This window comes from Chaetodon auriga, chromosome 7 (assembly GCF_051107435.1).
Source record: "Chaetodon auriga isolate fChaAug3 chromosome 7, fChaAug3.hap1, whole genome shotgun sequence".
Taxonomy (NCBI): Eukaryota; Metazoa; Chordata; class Actinopteri; order Chaetodontiformes; family Chaetodontidae; genus Chaetodon; species Chaetodon auriga.
Genome location: NC_135080.1, coordinates 28,350,001 through 28,361,226, shown reverse-complemented (window position 1 = coordinate 28,361,226; position 11,226 = coordinate 28,350,001). Strand labels below are relative to the sequence as shown.

General features: G+C 46.4%; 1 protein-coding gene across 1 annotated transcript in view; it reads right to left on the bottom strand.

Annotated features, from left to right (window-relative positions):
* Positions 1–3,255: 3,255 nt before the first annotated feature.
* LOC143322919 (Na(+)/H(+) exchange regulatory cofactor NHE-RF3-like) overlaps positions 3,256–11,226 on the bottom strand; it is a 42,029-nt gene continuing 34,058 nt past the window's right edge. Inside the window, exons 8-9 of the mRNA XM_076734361.1 lie at positions 3,584–3,780; positions 3,256–3,480 (exon numbers count right to left, since the gene is read on the bottom strand). Of these exons, the coding sequence (XP_076590476.1) occupies positions 3,256–3,480; positions 3,584–3,780 (422 nt within the window). The remainder of the gene's footprint in view (positions 3,481–3,583; positions 3,781–11,226) is intronic.

Below are 11,226 nucleotides of genomic sequence, written 5' to 3'. Positions count from 1 at the left end.
AAGGTCTTTGGGAGTGCCCCACGCACCCCAAAAGACCTCAGCCTCCTGAGCAGATAGAGTCTGCTCTGTCCTTTTTTGTAAAGTGCAGTGGTGTTATGAGTCCAGTCCAATTTATTGTTCAGATGAACACCCAGGTACCTATAAGATGTCACCATCTCAATGTCCCTTCCCTGGATGTTCACTGGTGTTGGTGGAGAGTGCGGGCGCCGGCGAAAGTCCACAACCAGCTCCTTGGTTTTACCCGCGTTAATCTGGAGGTGGTTCTGCTGGCACCAGTCCACAAAGTCCTGGATGAGTCCTCTGTATGACCTGTCGTCCCCATCTGTGATGAGGCCAACAATGGCAGAGTCATCAGAGAACTTCTGCAGGTGGCAAGTAGGTGACAGGTGTGAAAAGTCTGCTGTGTAGAGGGTGAAGAGAAACGGTGCCAACACCGTTCCCTGGGGGGCCCCCACACTGCAGAGGACAGTCCCTGACACACAGTCCCGTGTCCTCACATACTGTGGGCGGTTGGAAAGGTAGTCCACTATCCAGCATGTGAGGTACTGGTCCACCCCTGAAAGCTCCAGCTTGTGTCTCAGGATGGCTGGCCTGATGGTGTTGAAAGCACTGCTAAGGTCCAGGAAAAGGACCCGAACAGAGCTCCCAGGCGATTCCAGGTGAGATAGAGCTCGATGGAGGAGGAAGATGAGGGCATCGTCCACTCCGATACCAGGCTGATAAGCGAACTGCAGCGGGTCCATGGACGAGCTCACCGGGGGGCGCAGGTGGGCAAGGACCAGCCGCTCCAGGGCCTTCATGAGGTGGGATGTTAAGGCCACCGGCCTGTAGCAGCTAGGGTCCTTGGGATGCGGGGTCTTTGGCACAGGTACCACGCAGGACGTCTTCCAGAGGCGTGGCACCCTTCCCAGTCTCAGGCTCAGGTTAAACAGATGTCCAATGATCCCGCTCAGCTGATCAGAGCAGGATCTGAGGAGCCTGGGACTGAGGCCATCCGGTCCTGCGGCCTTCCTGGTCTTTAACCTCCTGAGTTGATTTCTCACCTGGAGAGGTGTGAGGGACAAGTTGGAGCAGGGGGGCTGAGTGTCTTGTGAAGTGGATGGGGGGCTGGGAGGAGCAGTGGGGGGTGGCGTTGATTGCGGTGAGCTGAATACTGTGGGGGGGGGTGTCAGTGGGGTACTTGGGCAGGGTGCTGGCAGATCAAAAGAGAGCTGCTGCAGTGCTGGTGCAGCTGGGGGAGGGGCAGATGTTTCTTCAAACCTACAGAAGTAGGTGTTCAGCTCATCTGCCCACTTTGGATCCCCAGCCGCCTGGGAGTTTGGCTTCTGGTGACCTGAGATGGTTTTCAGGCCTCTCCAGACTCCCCTGGTGTTGTTCTCCTGCAGCTGTTCCTCCATTCTCTTTCTGTATCTGTCCTTCCCCTCCCTGATACTCCTTCTTAGCTCCCTCTGAACAGTTTTCAGCTCCTCTTTGTTTCCTGACTTGAAGGCCCTCTTCTTCTCCTTTAAGAGAGCCTTAATGTCAGGATTGATCCAGGGTTTGTTGTTGGAGTGACACCGTATAGTCCTGGTGGGTACAGTGTTCTCCACACAGAAATTTATGTAGTCCGTGATGCTGTCTGTCAGACTTTCAATGTCCTCCTCATGAGAGTCGCTGAATATATCCCACACTGTTGTATTGAAGCAGTCCTTCAGAGCCTCTTCCGCCTCATCAGACCACCTCTTCACTGTGCGGGACACAGCTGGTTGCCTGTTAACAAGGGACTTGTATACAGGCAAGAGATGAACCAGGTTGTGATTGGCTCTTCCCAGAGGGGGGAGTGGTGATGATTCGTATGCCTCCTTGGTGTTTGCATAGAATAAGTCCAGTGTTTTATTGTCTCTGGTGGCACATGTGACATACTGGATGAATTTGGGCAGAGAGGAGGACAGAGAGGCATGATTAAAATCCCCAGAGATCAGTAAGAGGGCCTGCGGTTTCTGAGTCTGCAGCCTGCTGATCACGGTGTTGATGACGTCACAAGCTGCATCGGCGTTAGCAGAGGGAGGGATATACACAGCCACCACGATGACATGGGAGAACTCCATCGGCAGATAGTATGGCCTCAAACTAACAGCCAACAGTTCAATGTCCGGGCAGCAGTGCTGCTCTTTAATAGTGATGTGCCTGGAGTTACACCATCTATCATTCACAAACACTGCCAGCCCTCCTCCTTTCCTCTTACCGCTCCTCTCTGTCCGGTCTGCCCGTATGAGTGAGAATCCATCCAGCGCTACAGTCGCGTCTGTGTGCTGCGTTCCCAGCCAATTCTCAGTAAACAATAGCATACTGCACCGCCGGAATTCCTGATGATGCCGGGTCAACGCCGCTAGCTCGTCCATCTTGTTGGATAGAGATCTTACGTTCCCCATGATGACGGACGGGAGAGTCGGTCTATAAGCTCTCCTCCTGTCGCGGCGTTTGATCCCAGCGCGGCACCCCCGTATCCTCCTCCTTAACTCGCAGGGGACATCAGGTCGCTCCTCCGGCCGCACAGCTGTGTTACGCAGGGCCAGCAGCTGATCCCTACTGTAAACAATGGGGGCCATTGTCTCACGGACCCACAGACGCGGAGAAAGTTACACGAGTTGTAAAAAGTGATGAGACCATGTTGATAAGAGTATTAGAATGCTAATTCAAGGGACATTTAGAATAGATAAAAATGTGTGATTAATTTGCGATTAATCACGAGTTAACTATGACATTCTTGAGATTAATCACGATTAAATATTTTAATCGATTGACAGCACTAACAAAAACGTCTTATAAACTGTGTTAGTTTCAGGTTCAAGTATCTGGCTGAGACTAGTGTGCATCAGAGAGCAGCAAACTCAAGTTCAATATATGTATATTTTTGGCACTCTTTTCTTGCTACCACTGGGCATGTTAGGTTTTTCTTTGAAATTATTTTTTGGCTGTTGTTGGCCTGTGGGAAAATGTTTTAATTTGAAATTACTATGGAAAGCTGCAGATAGAGCCATAAGAAATGAATGCAACTGATTTTTCATTTATTTATTTAATGATTAATGTTGTTTATAGGCAATAACTTATAGGCTGTTAGTTCCAGGTTCAGTATGTGCAATAAGGTCATTTCAATCAGTTTTCAATAAACATTGAACCAGTCCGGCCCTTGACTTAGAATAGTTTATTTAATTTTGGTCCACTGTGTATTTGAGTTTGACACCCATGGTATAGAGGATTTAATGAATGGTAAGATCATACCTGTGTGGTTAAAGTTCCTGACTGTTCTTGGACACAGTCTGAGTTGAAACCAGCACCTGTCTCCTCTCTGTCCTGAACATACATTGTGAGATACGTCAAACATCCATCTCCATTTCTCAGAGGAGTTCCACTCTGGTTCTTCATGCAGTGGGGGACAGCCTGCTGTTTGTCATCCTGGAGTGTATATTGGTCATGGAACAACAGGGGAGAAATACCTAACTGCAGGAAAACAACAGAAGGCAGTTAAAGGCAAGTCCTAATACATTATCTGTTTTTGAGTTTAACTGTAGTTATGTGAACACATTGAAATCACTGCACATACCTCTCTGTAAAAGTCTCTTCCTGGTATAGATATAGAGGTAAGGATGACTTTATCACCACTCTGTCTGATCTTTTTGACAATGTCTTCATGCTCCATAGACTCAACAGGTTCCCCATTGACAGCTAGCAGCAGGTCTCCATCCTCCATCCCTGCCCTCTCAGCTGGACTCCCCACATCTACCTCCCTCAGGACATGAACTGAGTCACAACAGGTTTGGACAGGAAAGAACAGAAGCTCAGAGAGACTTTCAAGTACCTGATTAAAAATGTTCCAGAATGGTTTTGAGGAGAGTTTCACCTATATGTGGTTTGACCAACACAGATCCTATCATTGCAAAGCCTTTGAAACAGCATTTCGACCATGATAAGATGCTATGTGCCAGGTACTAAATTATGATTGATCCATAAACGGTGTAAAACAGTAGATGCAGTCTCCATGACATCACCCATAGGTTTCTAAGGAGTGAAGCTCAGTGACTCCAGTTGTCACCACCTTGGCATTGCCTGGCTCCATGAATTTCTTGGCTAATCCAAAAATGAGCAAAGAGGTGGAGTGTGAGTAGAGTTGAGGAGGGCTGAATGACGTATTGTGCTGAAACTTAGCTAGATCTTAAAAGTAAATTTCTTTTGTTTATGGGAACACTGCTGTAAAATCTAACCTGAACTGTCTCTGTCACATTATGTGAATCACAGTCACACGTCGACCTATGTTGAAACGAAAAATGTGGACCTCCAGACAACACTTTGGCAGAACAGATGGAAGATAGTCTGATGAAGTTTTAGGAAAAGACATTGGGGTGGATTGGCAAAAACGTTGTTTGCCGTGGCTGTGTTTCATCCATGTGGCTGTCTTGAGACGCTGGTTGCTGAACTCTCCCATTCACTTGGTCAAGTATGTTCCGAGGCTACTGCGACATGTTTGGGTTGTATTAGTGGCGTGTCTAATGCCCAGTCTGCCTTCCACAGGCCTTGGTGGTAACCCTCCAGGCCCTTTCTTTAGACCCATCGTCGGCGCGATGATGCAAAGGGGGGGGGGGGGGGGGGGGTAGATGTGGTAGGATGGCACAGCCCGTCTCCACTCATGTTGTTTGTGGGTACATTAGATCAGCAGGAATAACTGTGTAGGCTCGCTCCTTTGCTCCCCCGCCCATTGGATGCCACTGGGCTGGGAGCAATTAGCCTATTACATCTTGATTACGGGGCGATGCGTGCCCAGCTATATCTGGGGAAGGGCCATGCATCTCAGATGTGCATCCTCCTACCTTTTACTGGAGCCTGAGTTTTGCATCGGCAGCGTTGTTTGGCGTGGCTGTGTTGGATCCACGTGGCTATCTTGAGACGCTGGTTGCTGAACTCCCTCCGTTAACTTGGTCAGTGAAGTCGGCCGTATTCTCACTGGAGGTTGGGAGCTGGGAGTGTGTGTGGCGCGGAGCCGTGCGTAATAATCCATGCACCGCATTGGATTCCTGAGTATTAAGCTGGATCTCTTCACGGCTACCTCTCCTGTTACCTGGGAAGCTGTGCCTTCACGTACAAGTGTCTTCACCTCTGAAGCAGGCAGCTGCACTACTGCTGTTCTGTTGGTGCTGTTCTGTCTGGATTTCTGCCTTTTGTTTTATTATTTTCTTTTCTTTCCTTCTTTTGTTTTGTTTTGGGCTTTTAACTTAAGCCTTGGGTGTGTGTGCACGTGCCAGCTGCCTTGCACGCTGGGAATAAATTTCCCTGTAAGAGACTTTAGTGTCGTTGCACCGCACGTGGTGCCATGTCTGCAGAGAATATTAACGCCGTGTAGGCTTTAAAGCTGCTCCTAATCAGCTAACCTAGTAATCCTTGTTTGATTATTGTCTCTTTTGTATTGTATTTAGGTATTTATTGTTTACAGCTTTTGTGATCACTTGTTATTTTCAGTAGGTTTTGGGGTTTGGTTATTTAGTTATTTTTTGTGTGAGTGTGCGAGTGAGGGGCACAAGCAACCTCGGTGGTGATCTCCTGGGCCCATTAGTGTGGCGTTGGGGCTGTTTTTTTATATATTTTTTTGCTCTTTTGCCTCTTTTTTATTGGACAGGAGGTGTTGGGCTGGTGTGGCGAGTGGCTGACTGACCCCCTGCAGTGGTGGTCCCTTCACTCCTTGTACAGTAGTGCACTTGGGTGTCCGTCAATGGTGTGTGTTTTTTTTTCCTCATGTGTGGTGTGCAGTGCCAGGTCCCTTCCCTTTCCCCCTCAGCTATTCATCTCCGGCTGGTGAGCCCTCAGCCCTGTGCCTAGTGTCGGCACTATTGGCAAACTTAACCAATCCGTAAGGATTCACTGTGCAATATTTGTCCACGTATTATATCGTTTGCATCCTCACCACGAGTTTGTGCAAGGTTTGAACTTTTAAAGTGTTGCTAATAAACTTTTTTTTATGTACTCTATCTTGGAATCACGTCAGTCTCTGGTGTCTGTCGTACCTGTGTGACTTTTTTTCAGTATTAGAGTGTGTGTGTGTGTGTGTGTGTGGGGGGGGGGGGGTCCACTCTGCGATTTCCTGGGGGTGAAATTCCCCTAGGTGGCGTTGTCAAACACTTATTAACTAACAGAAGTAAAATCTAACCCTCGTAGCATTGCCACACTTGGAAGGCAGCTGGATTCTTCTCTGCTGTCTCCTCCATGTTATCGTTCTGCGTTGTCTACCTCCCTCGTCTCTGTCTGTGTTGTCTTCCTCACTGTTCTCCCCCTGTGTTGTATACCTCTATGTTGTCGTCCTGTGTTGTCTGCCTTTTCTCCTTCTGTTTTGTCTACCTGATCTACTTCTGGATTGTCTATCTCCTTCTTATTCTTTCTTGTCTACCTCCCTGGTCTCCTGTATTGTCTTCCTCACTGTTCCCCTCCTGTCTTGTCTACCACTCTGTGATTTCCACATCTCTGATACCATGCCGTAGAGCCAAGTCAAGTTATGGTTTTATTTTTGTCAGTGATGGCAGTGGTCTTTTAACCAATACTGAATTTACACGCGATGGCAGAAACTAAACAAAGAAGGCCCAATGGCGTGGGACAACACCATCAATGTAAATGTCCGAAGCAAGCAGCAAGCACATTGATTCAAAGCAAGCAGTAAACACAATGAGATATTTCTTTTTTGGCTACCCATTGTCTTCATGCGTTGTTTGCTCGTTCTCATTTGTTGTCTGCCTGTTCTCCTTCTGTGTCGTCTACCTCCCTCTTCCCCTCCTGTGTTGTTTGCATTTTTTTGTCCTGCGTTGCCTTCCTGTTCTCTTCATGTGTTGTCTATGTTTTCTCCTGCGGCTGGCAATGGTAGGGCAGGTTTGATTATTAGCAAATGTCAGAGAAAGTTACTGATAACAGCAAAAATATTGATAGGGATTAATAATTATGGGGCACCACCCTGGCATCAGGGACTTCTAACTGAATCAATGATGCAGTCTCAGAAAGGGGTGTTCACTTAAAATGTAAATCTTTGAAGATGATTTACATCTATAGGGTGAACAGTTAAGGGTTAAATCGTACTACGGACCATACAACCAGCTGTCATCACAATGCATATGCACAAATAACCACAGGCAATTGCTCCTTAGAAGGACAAGAGAGTTTATTTAACTTAAGCAGTGCTGATCAACCATCAATAATATTTCAATCAATTAATGTCCACTTTCTAACTACAATGACAATAAAAGGCATAAAAACTGAGTGATAGAGGGTAAGATGACGGACGTGACTGCATGAGTGCCTACGTCACACAATAATTCAAGTTGGTAGGCAGAACCATAAGAATGAACCAGAGAAATGAGAAGCAAGATGGGAGGACATGATTTCAACATCTCTGCTACCACACTTATGCTTCCACAAGATCTGTGCATTTTAGGTGTGTATTTGGATGCATATGAAGGCAGGTGGATGTGTGCGCTTGTGAACATCGGATCATATGTTCTCGAGCTGGTCAACCATGGCACTGGTCTTTTCATCAGTAAAGTGCAGTTTACTGGCTTTACACGTGGTAACTGAAACTGACACTATCAAGGCCCAATGGCATGGGACAACACAATCAATGTAACATGCAGAAGCAAGCAGAAAGAACAATTATTGGGGTATTTCACACAGTAACAACAGGACTCAGCATACAGCAACACATTTTATAGGATAAGATGTAGAAGTCATCCTTCCCTTTCTTTAAGAAAATGTGTATTCCATAACTTCCTTCTGTAGGCAAGGTGTGACTGGTGGCTGCACAGCCATCTTTCTCAACATCCAGATATGTTCAGTGACCACAAGACAGTAACTCGGCCAGCGAGCTGTGGGACTGTTGCCTAGGTTAGTTTAAGTACAAACATTTGATTAGTAACAGGACACCCCCCTATAACAACTTCACATCGCAGTTGAAAGGTGGAGTGGGGCATGTCGATTCTTGTATCCTTTGTGACATCATAGCCGTATCACAGGAACTCCCCTGAGTTTTGGTTGGTCTTGTTCAATGGGTGACCAGGATTTGTCCTGATGGAAGTTTGGCACTGTATCATTGTTCAAGCTTTTGTTTTTACATGTGGGCCTCTCTTTGTTCACTCATGTAGTGAGGTCCCAACATCATTCTATGTTGTCTATCTCTGCATTCCTTCCTGTGTGTTGTCTGTTCTTGGCTGTGTTGTCTACATCTCTGTGCTACTTTGCTGTTATCTACCATCCTGTTCACCTGTGCTGTCTGCCTGTTGTCCTCCTGTGTTCTCTGCCTGTTCCCCTCCTGTGTTGCCTCCTTGTTCTCCTTCTGTGTTGCCTTCCTCCCTCATCTCTTTCTGTGTTGTCATCTTCCCTTTTCTTCCACTGTGTTTTCCACCTCCCTGCACTGTTCTTGCGTGTTCTCCTGTTTTGCCTCCCTGTTCACCGTCTGCGTTGTCTACTGCCTCTTCCTCCTACTGTGTTCACTCCCTTTTTTCCACCTGTATTGTGTACTTCGTTGTTTTTCTGCTGTATTGTCTGCCTCAGCCTCCTGTGATGTGGCGGTAAAATTTCAGAGTAATAGAGATACAGAGCGTCTCCATAACTATAGTAACTCACTATTTTGCTCTTGCTCCTGTTGCTCTTGCCTGTGTGTGCACAGTGCAATATGAGAGGGAGAGTAGTGACAAGCTGTGCCGCTGCCAGATTACTCTGAGAAGCATGCATGGGAATAAATTACAATATAACAGATTTGTATATATTTCTCTCTTTCCATCTGTTGCTTTAAATAACTTGCAAGATCTGTGACTAGCTGATTTTTAGTGTGGATGTGAATGAACAGGCAGTCAAACACTTGGACCCAGGCAAGGGACAGAGCCTATAAAAAAGGATGGGATGGCCACCTGCACCTTTCTTCCTGCACTGAGACACACCTGATAGAGGCCTTTTTTTGGTGTTTTATTTGGTAGTCATTTTTAAAAATATATTTGTTTGTGTGTGTTTTGCGAGGGGCTCAAACTTTGTTTTAGGCACATCAGCCAAGAGACATGGTATGGTGAAGCACAGCACTTGTCCTCTCTGACCACTGTTATGCTAAAACCAGCATACAGACCACAGGTGATAGTCATCAAACCGGTTAAGACACAGGTACGTGTGAGACCAGAGGGTGCCACCTCTGCAATTCAGAATTGCTTTGACACCACAGGCTGGGACATGTATAGGTAGGCAGCCACTTCCAACAAACACACTTACATTCAGGAATATACACAGACTGTCATTGCACACATCACCAAATGCACTAATGATGTGACTCACGCCCGGGCTAACCAGAAGCCATTGCTGACAGGGGAGGTTCACAGCTGCTGAATGACTGGAATGCCACCTTCAGAACCAGGGATACAGCTGGTCTAAAAACAGTCAGGGCCAACCTGTCCTGTGGCATCAGGAAAGCCAAACATCAGTACACAAAAAGACAACCTGCCATTTCAGAGAGAGCAGAGACACATGGAGCCTGTAGCAGAAGGCAACCCCTCACCACAGTCCCGTGACAGTGACATCTCTCGGCTGAACAATCTCAACAACATCTTTGCACACTTTGATGCACAAAACAAACACACCTGCACAGAAGACTTTGCTGACTATGATGGCCAGGTTGTGTGCCTGTCCCCAGGGAGTGTGAAGAACTCACTCTCTAAGAATGTGCAGAAGAGTGCAAAGATGTCCTTATTGAGCCAGGCTGTTTTCCTCAAGTGCTTTGACACCAATACCATTACACCTGTGCCAACAAAGTAATCTCCATCCTGCTGCAACAACCACCATCTTGTTACACTAAGCTTCACCATCATGAAGGCTGGTCATGCAGCAAATGAGATCCATCCTCCCTCCCCCTCTGGGCCCATTTCATATTGGGCCAACTGGTTCAATGATAAGTGTTCTCTGCTCTGCACTCAGCCCTCACCCACCTGGACACAAGAGTCTCATATGTAAGAATGTTGTTCATAGACTTCAGCATTCAACACCATCGTCCCTCAACAGTTGATATGGAAACTGGACTGGCTGGGCATCAGCACCTCTCTGTAAATAGTTGCTGGACTTTTTCACTGAGAGATCACAAACAGTGCCGGTCGGCAACAGCACCATCACATTGAGCACAAGCCCTCCCCCAAGGATGTGTGCTCAGTCCCCTGCTCTTCACCCTGCTGACCCATAACTGCATCAGACACTTCATAAAAATTGTGGATGACATGACTGCTGTGGGTCTCATCAGCAGCAACAATGAGACCAACTACAGGAACGAGGTGAACCAACTGGTCAAATGGGGCAGAGATAACAATAACTCTCCCTAAATGTGGGGAAAACAAAGGAGATTGTCTTTGTCTTCCTGAGAATGCACAGCCAACATCCCCTATTGACGATTAACGCTGTGGTGTGGAGAATGTGAGTTGTACCAAAATTCTGTGTGCATGTCACCAAGGATCTTTCCTGGACAAACAACATTGCATCACTAGCCAAGAAAGCCCAGCAGCGTCTCTACTTTCTTCAAAAATTAAAGAGAGTGAGAGCCCCTGGCACCTGTCATGTGGCCAGTGAAAGCCCACTGTTGTTATGGTTTCAGGTGCATGCTCATTACACAAATAAACAATGGACCCCTGTATAACTGTATTTATACAATGCTTTTCTAGTCTGATGACCACTTAAAGTGCTTTTCACAATACAAGCCTGCTTTTACCAATTCACACACACAAATGGGCAGCCGCTCTACCTCCTGAGCCCCAGCCACCCCAGCCCAGTTTTTAACCATTAACTGATTTTGTTGATTTTTTTCGGCATTAAACTCCTGTTTCATTCAATTTAATGTCACAAAAATCACTTTTTATAGAACCACATGTCTGCCCTCTCAATGAACAAGTCTGTGTTTGGTGATATTAGTAGTACTATTTTCTAGTTGTACATATTCCAAGGCTGCAATTTCTCAAGAAGTGTAGTTGGTCTTCTATCTCATTCACCCATAGAGTATAGCTCTATGTGGTGGAGATGGGAAAAATAATAAAAAATGCCTTTAGGTTGTTTGCAACAATGGGAGCATTTATAACTTTTCTGTGCTCATTTTATTTACATTTATTGATATGAATGTAGGTTTTATTGACAGGTGCATGTGATGAATTAATGTTAATGGTGCGGTAAATTACTTCATGTAATGACACTTCTTCTAGCATT